This window comes from Ochotona curzoniae, unplaced genomic scaffold (assembly GCF_017591425.1).
Source record: "Ochotona curzoniae isolate NIBS_2020 unplaced genomic scaffold, NIBS_Ocur_1.0 contig_3498, whole genome shotgun sequence".
NCBI classification, from domain to species: Eukaryota; Metazoa; Chordata; class Mammalia; order Lagomorpha; family Ochotonidae; genus Ochotona; species Ochotona curzoniae.
Window position 1 is genome coordinate 8,980,490 of NW_024465885.1, and position 19,354 is coordinate 8,999,843.

Sequence of the window (19,354 nt, forward strand, 5' to 3'; positions counted from 1 at the left end):
AAAAGAATGTGAATTTTCTATGTGGTAATTCTGTCTGTGCACTTAATTATGATGACTCTTCGTAAAAATGAATGTAAGGAAATAAGGTCAGTTTGAAACTGAACATTATTTAAACATTTTGTATTGTAGCTGTTTCCTTAATATCTAGCATTCCAGTTCTGAGCCAATTAAGTAATGTATGTTGTAAAATTAAGAGATAGGAAAGATACTATTGTAAGGATAGTCATTTTGTAGTTTGAAACACTTAATGGTATCAGAATCCACAGACCTTAGCATGAAAGTAGAATCTGGTGACCCATGAGTGTTTGAATCACATACTGAATTGCTTTTTCCCTAACGTTTCCCTGTAAAACAGAAGTTCATCTAAGATTTTTTTTCATCCATTTTGATTGCTTGCTCTTTATAACTAACCACCAGTGAAGAGAGCATTTTAGAATCTCCGAAGAAATTTTTGAAATTAATTACAATCAAAGAAATACAATGAAGTAAAATAAGGATATTCACATTTAGAACCTGTCATCAGAAAGTTCTTGTATGTATTCAATAGTAGCAAACGTATTTGACAAAGTGTGGCCTGTTGCTAGAAATGCCCATTTATGTCTCATACTAATCACATTTTTTCCCATTCTGTCTCCATTTATTTGCTTGTTTCAGGTATACCACAGATATTCAAATACTTTGTTTAGTTTCATACTGTATACACCAGTAAATGGTATTCCTAAAAGACCTATTCCTTCTAGTTTTTCTCTTTCATTTTGCAGTTTTATCTGTCAAAAACACAGCGTGTTTCTAGATTTTACTGTAATGGGAAGTGTTTTTGCTTCCCTAGGTAAAAATAACTCTGTCTATTGTGTTTAGCATTTACATGTGATTCTGATTTTTCAGATGTATTTCATTTTTTTTCATTAAACTGTTTTGTGGAACAATTTACCTTACTTGTGGATAATAGAGTGTAAAGAGACCGAAATTAATGTACACACATGCTTTTGTAATTAAAAAGGGAAAGAGTGAGGATGAGAGAGGAGAAAACGAGGGGAGAGGAAACACACTCCCGCCCACTGCCTCAACTCCTCAAATAATTGCAGTGACTAGAACTGTGCCAGGTGGAAGCCAAGAGCCTGGAAGTAGGTCTAGACCTCCTGTGTAGTTGCCAGCAGCTCAGTTATGTGAGTCATCATCTGCTTCTCCCAGGGTTGGCATTGGCAGGAAGCCGGGCTTGGGGAAAGGAGCAGGGAGTTGAACCCAAACACTCCAATTGCAAAAGGTCCAAGCACCTGCTGGGATATGTACTTAATTTTGTCTGTCTTAATATGAATTCTCTTTCAGACTTAAAAGTTATACATATTTATTTTTGTCTTTTCCTCCTGTTTCTGCAGGCGAAATCTCACAAAACTGTCGCTTATCTTCAGTCACATGCTGGCAGAAATCAAGGCAATCTTCCCCAATGGTCAGTTCCAGGGGGATAACTTCCGCATCACAAAAGCAGATGCTGCTGAATTCTGGAGGAAGTTTTTTGGAGACAAGTAAGTAAAAATTGTTCATATGTGTTGGATCCATTTCTCAAGTGTAATGCTGTCGAGTCTTTAGCTGCACGTTTCATTAGATGTTTTGAGAATGTGTTTTGACAAGTATTTTCTTTGACTGTTAAGTTATCTGGGATATCCCAAAAAGCATGTCTCAAATGATATAACAATTTTTAGCCTTTTTATTTGAAAGAATGACAGAGGAGAGGAGAAAAACATTGGGATACTAGGTAGGATGGAGGTTAAGGGAGATTGGTTAATTGGTAGGTTTTACAACTGCCGATTCACTTCCCAAGTGGCTGCAACCGCCAGATATGGGCCATGCAGAAACTAGGAGTCAGAAATTCCATATCCTACATGAATTTCAGGGCCACAAATACTTGAGCAATCTAATGCATTTCCAGGAGTGTTAACAGCAAGCCGGAAGCTAGATATGAAACTCAAAACAGTGCTCTTACTGGATGCACCAGCCTGTGCCACAGCAACCTCTGGAATAGATATATATATATAATATCCTTTAATATAGGATATAATAGAACACATGTCCTATTATTCTAATGTGTATTCTATATTCTAATATATCGATTCCAGAATATATATAGAAATCTAAATTTTATTTTAGATTTTTTAAATCATGAAAAAATTTTTATTATTATTTTGGAGTAAATATTGGATTTCATGAGGGTACTTCATAAAAGTCATGGGAAATACTTATTTTGGTGCAGAAAAACTTTGAAACCCATACGTAAGTTCGTATAATACACATTTTCTCTCTTCCCAAAATGTTCTATTTATAGCTTTATAATTAGAATATACTTAATTGCAGTAGCGTACATTTTATTAGAACATATTCTGAATTATTTTCAGACAGTAGTGGAGGTAAAACTATTATTCTCATCAATATAGTCCCAGTTTTGCAAATAGTCATGTTTAATGTTTGTTCACAAATGATAAATTTAGGAAGAAAAACTTACACTCCTAGAGTAGCAGCCAGGAGTGTGCCTATGTTTGTGGTTACTAGAAAGCAGAAAGATTTGACTGGATCCTGGGAGGAAGAACAGATCGGTTTCCTGCCGTTATCCCTCCGTTTTTTGTTTAAACACTGTAAGCCTTACACAGACAGATTACTTGTGGTGTTTGTTTTCAAAAAGTCACATTTCTGATGAGCTGTCAAATTGTTATAGGGACAGTGAAACAATGGTGAAGTTATATATGTTTTTAATCACAAGAGCTTACTTCCATCTCTAGCCTGAGAGAACCGAGCATCACGGACATGTCTATCTCCCTGCATTTGTAGCACATACATCATGGGATGGAATTTCTGTTCATCTGCTGCAGGAGTGAAACCTTCACTACAACCTATGGGGTGGATATTTGAAGATTGACTAGATATTAGACTTACCTCATAAACTCGTTTACTTCCGTCTTCTATTTTCCCTGACTTAACTTCATCATTTTCCTTCCTTCCTTCCTTCCTTCCTTCCTTCCTTCCTTCCTTCCTTCCTTCCTTCCTTCCTTCCTTCCTTCCTTCCTTCTTTCCTTTTGTTCCTTCCTTTCTTTCTTTCCTTCTTTCTTTTCTTTCTTTCTCTCTCTCTCTGTTTCTTTTTTGTTGTTTTTGTTGGGGGAGGTTAGGGAAGGGCTGTGAGCCTGATTTTCAGCTCCTTCTGGAACTTATATATATTTATATTGTCATCTAAGTGATTTCTTTACCAGATAATTGGTAAAACTGAATTCTCAATGTGATCTTATTTTGTAATTTCACAATATTTTATTCAGTGAATGAACACATGAAAGAATGATGTAACCTTTCAAAGAGTTAAATTCTATCTTGATTACACTGTAATATTCAGGTGTATTTCCCCATAACTTCATTCTTCCATTGAAGTGTTTCTCTCATTTCTCTTATTACACTTTGAGACCATGGGCAACCTTTTCAAAAACCAGGCCTTTGAACTTAAACTGCATCATTTATAGAAGCAATAACATTAAGAATATGGTTGTAAAAATACCAAGATTATGCTTTTTATAATGAAGCTTTTAGCTTAAATAGAATGATTGTGACTTTTCAGAAATAACAAAGTCAACTAGAACAAAATGTAAGGTTGAGTCCTAGTCTTAGGACTTTGTCAAATGAATAAGGGGCCATTTCAGGACAGATGTCATAAAAACCAGATAGACAGGAACAATCAGAATTTACAGGCCTAATGCTTGATTTTGTCTCCCAACCTTTTTAAAGCCATGCTGGGAGTGACCTCTTCTCACATCCCAAACTGCTGGCCAAAACGTTTTTGATGCTTGAGGTCCATGAGGTTCAGTAAAACCTAATGTTCAAGGAAGCTGCTTTTGGAGCCTGCATTTGTTAGGTTTTCATTCAGATGTATTTAATACTTTAGAAATTAAGTCCTGCTACTGCTGTGTTGATTGTTTGACTAGGAGATAGAAATATATAGGGAGAGAGAAGTGATATTATTGAATAAATGTCTGTAAGAAAGTTATGATGAGTGAAATAATGCCAAAGTAAATCTTCACTCTTGGAAGTACTAGTTTATAATTCAGATACCTTAAACATTTTACTCAAAGAATGTATAACTACCTCTTGGGAAGAAAGAAAAATGTTACTGTGATTGGACTGTGGGTTGCAGTCGTTGTCCTAAGAAAGTCAGGTTGGAGTTCCCAGGCTACTCATGCTGGGAACTACTTGATCTTGAGACTTAGATATACATTTCCAAACAAATTGTAATTCAGCAAGAACTGTGGGTTCTTACTCCTATTGCTTCTATGCATTTTATTTCCTCCTCACATTTCATTCAACTTTTTTTCAAGTTGAGACTGTCCTTTAAGTTACTGGAACAGTCTTTTGGTTGGCACCCAATCTAATTGTCCTTCTTAGTCATATCTCTAAAAATAAAGCTAATCCTTCCAGCCTTTACCTCAGCCGTTCCCATGAATATTGATTCTGTTGTCTAGTCTAAAATCCTGTTAGCAGGAGAAGCTTTAGGAACTATTTCTTTACCCTGCACATCTACAAAAAAGCGAACAATTGAGCATTCATATTTTCTGATACACCTTATCCCTAGTTCTTCATCCTTATTTCGCTAGATTACAGCTCTAGTTTGGGTAGCCTGTCAGTGCATCGCCTTCCCTGTGTTGCTACTTGGGCAGCTTTTTTGGACTACTCTAATCCAAAATAGAATCCTGACTCTGTGCTGCTAGATACCTGGGCTCACATCCATCATCCCTGCTTGCAGTAAAAGCACTGATATGTGTGCATTTCCTAATTGAGAGGATTCCAAAAGACTAAAGATTCTTCGAAAGCAAAGACTGTGTTGCTGCTATCTTTTTCAGAGCCTGACGCACTTCCTGGAGTGTGTAGGTGCTGATCATTGTTAACATTCTGCTTCAGTAATTGCATGGATGACTGGATGACTGCAATCTATTCCCTTATCTATTCCCTTTTCTCAATTTGCAATGACTTTAATCATCTATAAATTAATCTTTTTGCAAAAAATCACCAGTTCATCTGGAGCTATTCTCTAGATGCCTATCTTTCATCATCTTTTTCTGTATCATCCCAGAATTTTGATAACTTCTTGAAGTTCAGTTCAGAATTACTGTTTCCTAGTTTTTCCTCACATGACAGGCTTCAAAAGTTTATGGAAAAATAGAATTTGAAGTATATGAATTTCATATGAACTCTTTGAATTCCCTCATACATCTTCCCATGTAATCAACTTTATTCCATTCTTTTGTGCTTTAAAATATGTGTGTATTACTGAATGTCAGTTTAGTGTGTGTGTGTGTGTGTATCTTCCTGTTCCATTTGGAGACTTCTTGGGAACTTTTAATGCAATAGTTAGCAAATATACAGATTCATTTATTAGTCAAAAATCAAATTTGTTTTAGATATGTGTCTATATCCTATCCTTTCACAAATACTACTTTCATTTTCCATTTAATCTTTAAACTGCTTTTTAAATTGCTATTGATTGAGTTCTTGGGTGGTAAATTATGTATTACAGGGAATGCAGTATGGGTACAAGGAATAATATGAGCAACAGAGACCTATGATTGCAGTTATAAAGAAGGGGCGCACAGCCAGTTTGACCGCAGAACGTATATAAAGGAAGCTGATACTGCTATGGCCGTTCAAATATTTCCATAGTGTCTGGCATAGAAATTTATTAGACCGCTCAAAAAATCTTCTAACTCAGTTTCCCACTGATTATTACTAGGTTATCTAATGCATTGACTGTTTTTATTATCCTAATTACCTTACTTCTTATTAAATTATAAGCTTCTTAAAATCATTTTGTTTATTCATCTTTATATATCTGAAGTAGCCTTACATAGTGGCATTCATATATGTAAGAGAAGTACTGTAAGGCTTAGCTCAAATGAATTGAGAAATAGAGGAATGTGCCTGAGCATGTGTTTGTGAGATAAGGAGACAGAGCTTGCTTTCTTGCCTAATTTAGAGGCAGTGTGCTTAGGGTCAGGCATTCAGGCTGTGGAGCCACAAAGTCTGAACATGTTCTGGCTGCAACACTTACTAGTTGTTAGATTACAAAAGCTATTTGGTTTCTGCATGCATCTGTTCTCTAATTTATAGAGTGTGGGTGACACTAATAATACCCGCTGTCTAGGGCTGTTCATAAGGCTAAAAAAGACAAAACTGGGTGGCGTATCATAAGCACTCTCTTGTAGAGCAACTAACGAAGGTAAACCTTTAATCTTGCTCTGAATGGCGTGAGCATAATGATCAGTTGTTTAATTCTACAATAAATGTATTTGTGTTCTAAAAATCAAAAATAAATGTATGCTAATATTATCTGTATACCTTTATGCAACTGCATGGAAGATAGATAATAAATTGCCTTGGTTACCTAGGAAACAAATGATCTTTTAGAGCTTTTATCGCTTCTACCTTTGATTTCCTGAGGAAGTACTGTGGGGCTTTTTTGGTTGTCTGCATTTTCCTTGCACTTTTAATAAGAAACCAAGGCAAATAATTTCCTTCTTTCTCCACTAAGACATGTGTTCTTCTAGCATATTAATTACATTAATTTTCCCCTTATAGTTAATGAAAGGAAATTTAATTATATTTAATTAAGAAAGCGGATATTTAACAAACTAAGGAGTTTGTAGTTCAGTTGTATAGCACAAACTCTAGAGAATGAAAAGATAAAGCACCCAAGTAGAAATGAGAATTGCCAGTCAATATTCCTATATTTTTGCAAATTCCATTATTGTGCATTTTAAAAACCAAAGTATTTTCATGTCATTAAGAGAAATCAAGACTTAATTATTTAGGTGTGTTTTGTCAAAGATCTGATACAAAAACAAAACAAAATAATATGTAAAATGCACACAAAAGAAACAAATACTACATTGTAGTGTAAGTAGGATGTGGTTGGTGTGGGGGAGATAGGGTCGCAGAGATGATGAATTCTTAAGATAAGCACCTTTAGAAAAATATTTAAGGGGAGGTTGTGTAAAGCTTCTGCCTGTGATGTCAGCCTTCTAAACGGATTCAGTTTCTGTCCTGGCTGCTCCACTTCGGATCTTGCTCCCTGCTAAAAGGCTAGAAAAAGCAACAGAAAATGGCCCAAGTGTTTGGACCCATGCCATCCATAGGAGACCTGGACGAAGCCCTGGCCAGCAGTCAACTAAAGAGTGATTCAGCAGATGGAGGATTGCTCCCTGTGACTTTGCCTTTCATATTAAAAAATAAGCATCCAAAGGTTGGAGGGATTAGGGAAGATAGGGCAGTAAACGGAAAAAAAAAAAGTGCCCAAGGGAGTGTAAGGAAGAATTGATAGAAGTTTTTTGTCTGTTTTTAGGAGACTGCATGTATCTTAGTAAGGGCTTATTTGTTGTAAGGAATGCCGTGAATGGGATGGAATTCTTAAGGTTTCCACAGACCTAGAAGGAATGTACACAGTAACTCTGAGGTTGTACAAACACTCATTTTCTTCTTACTCTTGTTTTTCTTCAGCTTTTTCTTTCTTTGTCCTGTAGACTGTGCTACCCTAGCATTTAACTGTGAAATCACCATACTTAAGTCTTTGTTTCTCATTCTTGAAACTTGATTTTTTTTAAATACCAAGAATGTGTTTATTGTGTTTAATTAAAATATTTATTGATTTTGAAAATCAATTATAGAGGGAGAGACAGAGAGAGAAAGATGAGATCTTCCATTCCTTGATTCATGTCCCAGATGGCCACAGTGGGTAACAGAGGCCCAAGTACTTGGACATCCTTCAGTGCCTTTCCCAGGCCATTAGTGGGGAACTGGATCGAAAGTACAACAACCAGGTCTCAAACTATGGCCCGTACATATTAGCGTCCTTAGCAGTGGCTTTATTCACTATGCAAAAATGCTTTAAAGAGTATGCATATTTAGAGAATGGATGCAAGTTAACTAAGCTCTCAAAGTCATCTATTACTCAGACTCATAGTTTTATTAGTTTATAATGATTTCTGCCACAGAAATAAGAATTTTTGTGCCACTGTGAATGTGAGCCATATTATATGCAGAATATTCCTTGGTATACATGGACTCCAACTAAAGCATGGTGGCTTGTGGACCACATTTTGCATTGCAGGGCTTCTCCTGCCCTAGGAAACTGCTGATGTTTTCTCTTGCTTGGAGTTTCAGCTCTGTTCCCTTTTTGTTCTTTGAATTTTAATTTTCATATGCAAATGGTGTGGCTCAATAGGCTAATCCTCCACCTGTAATCGCCAGCATCCCATGTGGGCACCTATTCATGTCTTACCTGCTTCACTTCACTTCCATCTTTTTGTCCAGTGCATTGGGACCCTGCACCTGCATGGGAACCCAGAAGAAGTTTCTGGCTGCTGGCTTTGGATCTGCTCAGCTTCTACCATTGTGTCCATTTGGGGGAATGAACAAGCTGATGGAAGATCTTACCTAGAAAAAAAGGTTACCTAGACCTCTGGTCATTTATATTAAATGCTTCTGTTAAATGAAGTATACTCACAGATAATCTAGGAAATTTTGAAGGAGTCCCGAAAAAGTTAGAGAAAAAACCTGGAGGAATGTGGTGTTGAAGAAACCAAAGCAAGATGGGCCCTAAAGAAAGACTGAGCTGATCCGTGGAATGTTAAATTATGATCTTGTCGCAAACATTGATTTTACCCCTTTGTTAGTAATGTATCCTTTTTCCATTTCTCCTATTTCCTCACCTCTCTCTCTCTCTCAATCTCCTGTGCTAAAGGAGGAAAATATTTAAATTGAATTTGCTGAGACCACTAATATTTCCTGAGTGTTTCTCAGTGATGAGCAGTTCACTAAAACTTCTTTTAAAAACTGTCTGGTACAGAGCCTTATTATTATTTTTTTTAAGTCAAACTATTCTTCTTTGTTTTTTAGTTCTAGTTATCAGGACAGTTCTGACATAATTCATTAAAATGATTTTATGATATATTAACCTCAGAAGTTCATGTGTTGTGCATTATGACTGAACATTTCTGAAAATTTTAATATAGTGTTCCATTACCTTATTTTAAATCTAGACTTAGTTCAGCATAATGTAAAGTGAAATTATATTGCAGATAAATTGTATTGTATCTTATAAATGAGATCCCATTTGAAGACATTTGGAGAAAGATTTATTTGCTTGTGAATTATTTAACAATGTGCCCTGGATTCAAAGGGGGTCCTGATTCTTCACCCCTCTGCATATTTATTCTCTATTCCTGGCAAGAAAAGAGGAATTATTCTTCCTTCTTGAGTAAAGAGTGTTTTTGCTTGCAGCCTTGAGAAATAGTGTATTTCTGCTCAAGTCAAAAGACACTGATGTTTGTTGCCCACTATGAAAGATTTGGGCTTCTTAAGTTCTAGGTTCTACACTATAACATGTATGTATTTGTCCCCTGACCCTCTTTGTGTTGCTTTAGGGAATTAGATCACAGAGAACAGTTAAAAGAAAATGCAGGTATTCCTCTGTCCACTTTTCTCGCTGTAACTAACAAACTTCTTCGTATTGGACTCAGAAACCTTGTGTCTTCCTACAGTATTCATGAAACTGTGATAGACTGACATGTTAGTGTCAGGAAGCATACAGTCATACGATTAACAGGCTATATTTAAAATTACTCTGTGCTGGAGGAGGAAACAGTTTTAATAGAAAGGTAAATTTATACGAATGGTTTATTTTTAAGAGACCTTATAAAGATTTGCCTTAAAATTCTTCCTTCTTTTGAATATAATTTTTACTAGAAAACACAAGGATGGTTTTCTTCTTTTGGTCTTTGTTTGCCTTTATTATTTTTTGATAGATATTCAGAATATTAGTATGTCTTATTAAAAGAACTTCTGGGAAATAAAGGTTTATTTTACTGAAGGGACTTCTGAAAATGTAATTGACATAAATAACTATGTGTAGTTACTCTTATCAGAATTTTAGAAATGTTGGAAGCGACTATATCCATTAGGCTTCATTCATTTCCTGTTAGTTTAATTGGCTTATGCTGAGAGATTTCTGAAGGATTTTGTTTTATTACTGATTTTTTGTTTATATGGTTGAGCTCCTATGATTAAAGTTGCAATCATTTTAGAGCCTACTTTGCTCTTCTGTAGCAGGGCTTTCTATTTATAAAGTACATAATTTTCTAATTTGGTTTAGTCTGACCTCAGCACGTCAAAGGCTGCTGGCTATGACCCTTGAACCATTGTAGCTCAAGAACGTACTAAATACTACTGAGTCGTTAGAGAAAGCACAGTTAACAATGCTTTTGCTTTAGAAAGAAAAAAATCCCATTGTTTTCTGGCCAGATTCTTTTTGTTAATTGATGCCTATTAAATGGAAAGATTTAAGATGCAGTTTTTATATTCTGTGGATTACAGTTGTAGTTCCTTTTGCAAAGGTTTTATGCTGATCTGATAAATGATTTATTTACTTTTATTGAAAAGTCAAGTTATACAGAGAAAGATCTTTCACCTGCTGATTCACTCCCCAAGTGGTCGCAGTGGCTGGAGCTGAGCTGGTCCAAAGTGAGGAGCTAGGAGCTTCTTCCGGGTCTCCCACATAGGTGCAAGATTCCAAGGCTTTGGGCTGTCCTCCACTTCTCTTCTAGGCCATAAACAGGGGATAGGGAGTGGGACCAACGGGACATGACAAGGCACCCGTGTAGGGCATGCAAGGCGAGGAGTTTAGCCACTAGGCCTACCGCGCCTGGCCCTTTTGTGCCACTGTTAAAGTTGATTTTTTTTTAAAGATTTATTTTTATTAGTTTTTCATTGGAAAGGCGGAGAGACAGAGAGGAAGATCTTCCGTCCAATGATTCACTCCCCAAGTGAGCGCAACGGGCCTATACTATGCCAATCCGAAGCCAGGAGCCTCTTCCGGGTCTCCCACAGGGTGCAGGTTCCCAAAGCTTTGGGCCGTCCTTGACTGCTTTCCCGGGCCACAGGCAGGGAGGTGCATGGGAAGTGGGGCTGCCGGGATTAGAACCGGCGCCCATATGGGATCCCAGCGTGCAAGGCGAGGACCTTAACCACTTGCGCCACCGCGCTGGGCCCTAAAGTTGATTTTTAAAGTCAGAAAACAAGTACAAATCCTTTAAAGTGATTTCATAATATAAGTTTATTTTTTTCTGTATTCAAAAGTTAGGATGCAAGACCAGAAATCAAAAGCATCAAATCTATAATATGAATTAAATTATTGAGAAAAATCAAGAGTAAGACTATAGAAGCTTTTGTGTGTGTGTGTAGTAGTGATTGTAGATTTAGGTTTCAAAATAGGAAAATGAGAATATTTGCTTACTCCTACAGATAAGTTTGTGTATTTGCTCTGGAGGTAAGTGTTAGGAGCTTTTTAGGTAAAGGAAAGAAATATGTCACATATATCCAGCATCTTTTCTTTTCCAGGAGAGTTAGGATATTTCGTGTCTGAGGAAAGGTGGCTAGATGTAATTGTGAATGTCTGTGGTAATCTAGTAATCACCGATGAGTTGTTGTCTAGAAATTCTTGGCCCAGGATGCTATGATAGGCTGTTTCTGTGAATTGCTTGAAAACAATTATTTTTTTTCTTATTGATGACACAATCAAAGCAGTAATAGCGTGATAAGGATCTCTTTCCATAGCCTTTAAGAAACAGTTATTACAAAAAATTGGATTGAAGTAATAACTATAAACAAAATGTCACCAGACGTAGGAATTATAATCTAAGAAATTTCATCCATACCAAAAATAAAAAATCTTGGAAATAGCTCTTCACAGCAAAACTAGCCCTTAATTTAAAAAACTGTTGACACTGAGCATGTCTTTGTTGATTGAAATTTCAGGTTGTGAAATTTCAGGTAAGAGTCATGTGACTTCAAGGTAGGGATAGCTTAATAGGGCAAAAATGGTTTTACTAGCAGAAAACTCAAATCATAATATATAGAGACATAGATTTGACATAGATATTTCTGAACTTGTTATAACATATTTCTGAGCTAGAATGTTTTTCAAATGAGTATCACCATTAGTCCCCTCATCCCCACTCAGCACAACCAAGAAAACAACCACCAAACAAATATGTTGTGTTGCTTCATTATATTATGACAATCAACTTTATTCATCCCCAGTTTTTCTTTCTTTTTAACCTTTGATTTTTAATGTAATATATTAAAAAATTGAAATCAACAATTTAAGGTTCGGTTGGCATAAACCCAAGTGCCTGAACCCTAGTTACAGGATAAGGAGTTTTCACAAAGTGAACACACAAATCTAAGTATTACCCAACTCACATGGGGGTATACAAAGATCACCTGACATCCCGATGTTTCCTCCCTCAACCTCTTGGCAAGTCCCGGAAAGGCATTACTGCCAACAGTCTTACAACTTGTTGCACTAAAGTAAGTAGTAATAATCTTTAAAAAAAATCTGGTTTTTATGTGATGCAACCATCTTGTATGTTGCATTATGTCTTTTGCTCTACTTGCTTTGTTTTGCTGGCTCTACCACAGTTTATCTGTTAATTTTATTGATGCGTATGTTGAACTCATAATCCTTGGGATTGACAGTGCTGCAATGAATGTTTCTGGGTGCAAGAGTTCCTGTTGTGTGTATGTGTGTGTGGTGTGTGTGTGGTGTGTGTTTTTAATATGGTTTTAGCTTCAATAGCCTTATGAACAGTTGTTAACAATTAGTTATCAGTGAATTTTCTTGTCACTTTTTATCTTCCCTATCACTTTATGATGTATTTTGTCATCTTGTGTATATTCTGTTGAGGTAAAATGGATTTTCATTGTGTTATTTCCCTGAGGACTAAAGAAGACAAGCACATTTTTTCATGTTTACTCAACATTTTTATTTTCTTTTATTGCATATTATGAAAATTGATAAATTTTTACCATGTAAAACATTATGTATTACTGATGTATCTATATGTAATTTATTGATTATCAAATCATTGGTTATGATTGGTTATCAGAAACCTATGTGTAATGATAGGTGAATAGCTGCAAACACAAGGTGACATCTTTAAAGATAAGGATGGTGAGGTGTTGATTAGAAAAATTTATTTGGCAAGACAGCCAGGATGTATAAATAGGAGGACATTTTAGAAAATAGCCAGCAGACATCATACATAATAATTATATAAAGCCTCTCCTAGGTGTTTCAGAGTTCACATAATATGAATTGATTGTTAACATTTTCACTGAAAGACGTATTAATATGAAATTCCACAGTGTCTATATTTAATAATTTTGATTATCTGTATGCAGATTATTTCAATATATGCCCTTTTCATATTGTTAATAATATCTTCTCATGGAAGCAATTTTTAACCTACCTTTCCCTTTAGATTCTGATAGTTTTGCCTTCTCCTTTGTAATGCAGACAATTTCCTATGTTCCTTCTAAAATCTTGGTTCCTGCTTAGCTTTAACATTAATTTAAAATTAATTCATGTACATTTTGAGGTAAAAGTGAAGATTCAGTTTATACACACGCTCACACACACATCTATTTGACTCAGCATTATTTCTTTTTTAAAAAAAAAATTTACTTATTTTGTGGGCAAGACAGATTTATAGAGAGAAGGAGAGACAGAGAGACATCTTTCATCTGCTAGTTCACTTCCCAAGTGGCCACAGTGGTTGGTGCTGAGCCAATTGAAAGCCAGGAGTCAGGAGCTTCTTCTGGGTCTCCCACACAGATGCAGGGTTCCAAGGCTTTGGGCCCTCTTCCATTACCTTCCCAGGTCACAAGCAGAGAGCTGAATGGGAAGTGGAACAGCTGGGTCATGAACCAGCACTCATGTGGAATACCAGCATGTGGAAGGCAAGGACTTTAGTCACTAGGCTACCACACCTGGCCCCCAGCAATATTTCTCAAATACTTCACCTTTTCTCAGGTACTAATCATATATAATTGATGCTAAGTAACAGGTTTTCTTATGAGTACATTTGTTTCGATAATTTATTTTCTTTTATCCATTTGTCTTTCCTCGTACCATTATCATAGTCTTAATTTGTACAAAGAGCATAAATTTGTTAAGGTTCTTTTTGAAGATTGCTTTGTTAAATATTGTTATTGATATTCCTTCATAAAGTTTAGAATAACTATCAGTTCCAGCTATAAAATGCATCCTGGAATTTTTAAATTCAAATAGATGTAATTTATTTGAAAGGCAATTAAAGTAATGAGAGACCAGAAATCCTCCATGTGTTAGGTCATTCCCTAAATGCCTACAAGAGCTAGGGTTGAGCCAGACCAAATGCAAGGAGCCCCAGTGGTTCCATGTTGGTGACAGAGAATGAAGTGTTTGAGTCCTCACCTAATGCTTTTCAGGGTGCGTGCAGCAAGAAGCTGGTGTGGAGGCAGAAGCCTCGGGAGCCAAGCCAGTTACTTCCAAATGGGATTTCAGTGTCCCAAATGGCAAATTACCTGGCGCTGCAAACACATTGTGTTGCTTCCTCTAATTATTGATTAGAGTCATGTTATTTTGTTAATAACTTTAGGGAGAATTGATATCTTTGCAGTACTGTGTTTGCCAATCTGATAAGTGTTATGTCCCTTTACTTTATCTCCTTGTCTCTGTGTATGTTTATGTTATAGGCATGCTTATCTTATGTTAGTTTTATTCCTACTTATTTCAGCTTATCAAAAAGCAATGTAAAATCAAGTTTACAGGTTTTTTTTTTTAAAGATTCATTTATTTTTATTGGAAAGGCAGATGTACAGAAAAGAGGAGAGAGAAGGGAAAATCTTTTGTCTGCTTGTTCACTCCCCAAAAGGCTGCAATGACCAGAGCTGACCCGATTTGTAGCCAGGAGCTGCCTATGGGTCTCCTGTGCTGGTGCAGGGTCCCAGGGCTTTGGGTGGTCCTCAACTGCTTTCCCAGACGACAGACTGGGAGTTGGATGGGAAGTGGGACCGACACAATTAGAACAGGCTCCCATATGGGTTCCCTGTGCATGAGAGGGAAGGACTTTAACTGCTACACTACTGCACTGGGCCCAAATTTAAATTTTTATATTCTATGTTACTAATATATGAAGCAATTGTAAACAGTTCTCTTAGTTTTTTTCTTCTGTATTTTTTCATGTTAGACAAATACTATTTACCTTATCAGTTGATTCTTTCAATGATTACATTTTTTAAAAGTTTTAACATATATTTTTCATTAGGGCATATTAATAAAGTTTTATGTTAGGAGTTGGTGTTGGGACACAGCTGATTAAAACGTGGCCTATGACCCCAGCATCCATTGTGAGCACCAGATCAAGTTCAGGAGGCTCTGATTCCCTTCCAGCTTCCTGCTACTGCCCCTGAAAAGCAGCAGAAGATGGCCTGAGTACCTGTGCCTTGCCTCTCCTCTAGGAGACCTGGATGGAGTTCTGGGCTCCTGGCTGTGGCCTGCAAACAGCCCCAGTCATTGTGGCCGTTTTGGGCGTGAACAGCAAATGGAAGATCTCTTGATCTCTCTTCCCATCTCCTTCCTTTCTTCCTTCTTTCCTCCTTTCTCTGTCTTCTGTGTACATGTGAAAGACTGCCTTTCAAATATTTGTTAAAAACCAAAATGAAAAGCAAAATACCAATCATTAAAATCAAACAAACCTAGGAAACAACAACAAAAAAATCACTTGTAATTCTTCCACATTCCTGATATCATTCATGAATGTTTGTGATCATCATTCTAGATATTATAAATAGTTTGTAATTTTGGATAACAGATATGTTGCAGTTTCGAAATTAATATTCTCATTTAACAACATACTGTCATTACAGCAAATGTTTACACAGTTAATAGCTAGGTTAATATTATCTGAATGTATTATACTGTTACTATTAAACATAGTTGTTTTTTGCTATTTATACGCATCATTGCTATTATAAATAATAATTATGGATGAAGATCTTATATGCATACTATCTGAATGTGACTTCCTTAAGTGAAATTCTGTATCAATAGGCTTTTAGGTCAAACTATACAGGCTTTTGAAGCTTGTTGCCAACTTGCCTTCTAGAAGTTGTGTGTAAATTCTTGTTCAAAATTTGGACGTTTTCTGTTTCCAAACATTCAATCTAGCTTTCATTGAGCGATTCATACCTTTGGTCTGGGGAGTATTTTCTTTCTTTCTTGTCTGTTTTACATAAAAATCTGTAGTATATTGGTCATTTTAAGCAATTATTTTCTGTTTCCTTAGAGAAAGAAATCACTGCTTTCATGTTGTTGCAGTTCAAAGATGTGAAAATTCCTTCTCCCCAGCTCTGTCCTCCCCTGGTCATCATGAAGGAATGCCATGGCCATTTGCAGCATTTTTTGGAAAGCTTGGATTTGGTCTGCAGTTGTTTTCGAACAAGATTTTTCATTTGTTTCTTAAAGTCAATTGATTCTCCAGCTCTGTTCTTCCCTTAGGCACTCCCTTATCTTACAAATACTGCCCACTAGATACAGACCTTCTATATATATGGTATGTCTTGCTGACCTGAACATAGGATAGATGTCTGTAGATTTGAAATATGATAAATTAATGAAATATTGTCTTAGTTTGTTAATCTGTGTTGCTGCTATTTCAGTGAGTGAGTTCCATTGAATGAGTACCTGTTTGGACATTAATTTTATCACAAGTGAACTGTAACCATCTCTTTTACACAAATACTCAGTAAAACTGCGTTTCCAGAGTATAAATTATTTAGAAATGGTATATAATTAAAATTGTAAACATTTGTAGTCACATTGTATAATTTTCTCTGGAAAATCCCTGGGTACTCAAAAGGAATTGTTAGATTCTGCATAACCATTAATGATAGATGAGTAGGCTTTTTATGATAAGGTATTAAGTTGTATCTTTCTCCAGGTTTTTCTTTTTATTATTTCCAATTCATCATGCATAAAATAGTGATGTTGATGTTTGAGCAACTTTATGTTTTGTACTTTTTTTAAGATTTATTTTATTTTCATTGGAAAGTGAGATATACAGAGAGGAGGAGAGAGGGAGAGGAAGATTTTCTCTCTGAGATTCACCCCCAAGTGGCCACAACAGCCACAGCTACGCTGATCCCTTGTCAGGAACCTGGAGCCTCTTCCAGGTCTCTCATGGGGGAGCAGGGTCCTAAGACTTTAGGTGGTCCTTGACTGCTTTTCCAGGCCACAAGCAGGCAGGTGAATGGGAAATGGGGTTGCCAGGATTAGAACTGGCACCCATATGGAATCCCAGCATGTTCAAGGTGAGCATTTTAGCCTCTAGTCTATCACGCCAGACCCTATGGTTTGTACTTTTTACACTAAGCGAAAACATGTATGTAGATATATAACCTTTCTAGACCCAAAGATAGTATTGGTGACACTTTTCAACCATTAGGTCTTTGATGAACTTTCTTTATCCTGAGTGTTACGATTCGTGCTGCTTGAACATGTTCAGTAGTTTGCACTTCCATTTGGAGAAGACAAATGTCCTTCTCTGGCACCTCCTCCCTGGTAGTTATAATGAAGCTAGATGTAGTTGTGTGCTTACACATCACTGAATCAATAGCTTTCTAATGTTATTACATTTTTCCTTGTTCTAAAATGTAGCATTTTGTTAACCTTAATCAGAGCCTGACGTAGGTTTCTTCTAAATGGCGTCTGATGTGGTGTGTCTCTTTAGTCGTCTGTGGTTTCCTGTTTTGTTCATACATAGAGAAAAGAGTTCCGAGATATCAAGCCTCATATTTTTTTTTCTTTTGATGGTACGTTAAACTTTCTTGTAAATACAGCCTGGTAATAATGTAAACCGTTCTCATGATTCATTCCTGCCACTTCCCAGATGCTTTTTCTAGATTTTTCTAGATTCTTCCAGGCTTTCCTGTTTTGTGCATTTCCTTTTTATTCTTTGTATCAGTAGCATTTCCTGATATTCCCCTTCTACATATTTTTTGCATTAAAAATGTTTTTACCGTAACTGTTTGTGTTCCTTATGGACAAAGACTGTTGTGTCTTGTATTTCTGTGTTATATTTTCATAGCACTGCCTTTCCTTAGCCGTTAATTTATCAGTGATTCTCAAAGGGCCTTAGATTGGCAGCAGTTCTAGTCCAGGCTGCTCTACTTCTCATCCAGCTCCCTGCTGATGGCCTGGGAAAGCAGTTGAGGATGGCCCAAAGCCTTGGGACCCTGCACCAGTGCAGGAGACGTGGAAGAAGCTCCTGGCTCCTTGCTTTGGATCAGCTCAGCTCCAGCCTTTTTGGCTGCTTAGGGAGTGAAGCAGTGGATGCAAGATCTTGCTCCCTGTCTCTCCTTCTCTCTTTAAATCTGACTTCCCAATAAAAATAAAAATAAATCAATGATTTCCATTGTTTAGGCATAGACCTTTCTAACCTTCTCTGTATATTCTGAAAGAAATGTTTAACTAAAACATATATGTGATGTTACTCATTTCATAGTGTGGCGGAGTGTAGACGAATCCTGGGAAATGATCAGAGAGTGGGTCAGGAGAGAGACCTTTATTTGGAGTATTTAAGACTCTTCTGAGGCTTTTTTCAGTCATGTGCCTGCATTAACTGTTAAAGGGTTTCACATGTTTTTAATAAAAATAACTGAGCATATTTTGGATAAAATAATGAGATAGCCATTTCAGTTAGCTTTAAAAACTAAGGTTTCTCTTTGCATTAACATGAAAGCCTAAATTGTGCATTGTTCAGTTCTGAGAAAGCATCAGGGTAATAGTTGTAATATTTCGAAGACTTCTGAACTTAGCTTTCGTGAGATAGCAGATAGACGTTGTTATTTTATGCAGTGAGTGAGGATTGCCATCATACGAATCTTGGAACTTTTTGAGAAAATAGGGAGAATTTAACTGTAACTCATAGCTAAACAGCCTTATGTACAAAAATAAAGGTGTTATGATATGTTAAATTTTGATCGTTACTTTAATAGTAATAATTATTTGTGATGTATTTCTAGAGTTATCTTGATAGAAAAATAGTAAGAAAAAGTGGTGATTGTTAGTCCTGTTGATTTCATGTGATCTGAATTATGAACATTCTTCTCAACTATTTATCTTTTAACACAAATGTAATTACACTCCTTTTATGATTGAATTGTTCTGTTTCATTTGCAGGTACATCATAAGTGACACATGACTCAATTACTCATTTTTTTTTCTTTTGCACAGAACTATCGTACCGTGGAAAGTGTTCAGACAGTGCCTTCATGAGGTTCATCAGATTAGCTCTGGCTTGGAAGCAATGGCTTTAAAATCAACAATTGATTTAACTTGCAATGATTATATTTCAGTTTTTGAATTTGACATTTTTACCAGACTGTTTCAGGTGAGTTTCTTTTCCTCACATGTCATGTGTATGTGTGGTGGCTTTGTGTGTACTTCTTTCTC

At 36.3% G+C, this 19,354-nt stretch overlaps 1 protein-coding gene across 10 annotated transcripts in view; it reads left to right on the top strand.

Moving 5' to 3' along the window:
* Positions 1-19,354, top strand: part of CBLB (Cbl proto-oncogene B) — a 191,054-nt gene that overhangs the window by 88,456 nt on the left and 83,244 nt on the right. For 8 of the 10 annotated variants that reach the window (XR_005883915.1, XM_040980529.1, XM_040980535.1 and 5 more), the window contains 2 exons: positions 1,377-1,523; positions 19,136-19,292. Coding sequence is in view for 9 of the 10 variants with exons in the window: in XM_040980529.1 (XP_040836463.1) it covers positions 1,377-1,523; positions 19,136-19,292 (304 nt within the window). In the remaining variant the exon portion in view is untranslated. The remainder of the gene's footprint in view (positions 1-1,376; positions 1,524-19,135; positions 19,293-19,354) is intronic. The other 2 variants (XM_040980531.1, XM_040980532.1) reach the window with 1 other exon arrangement.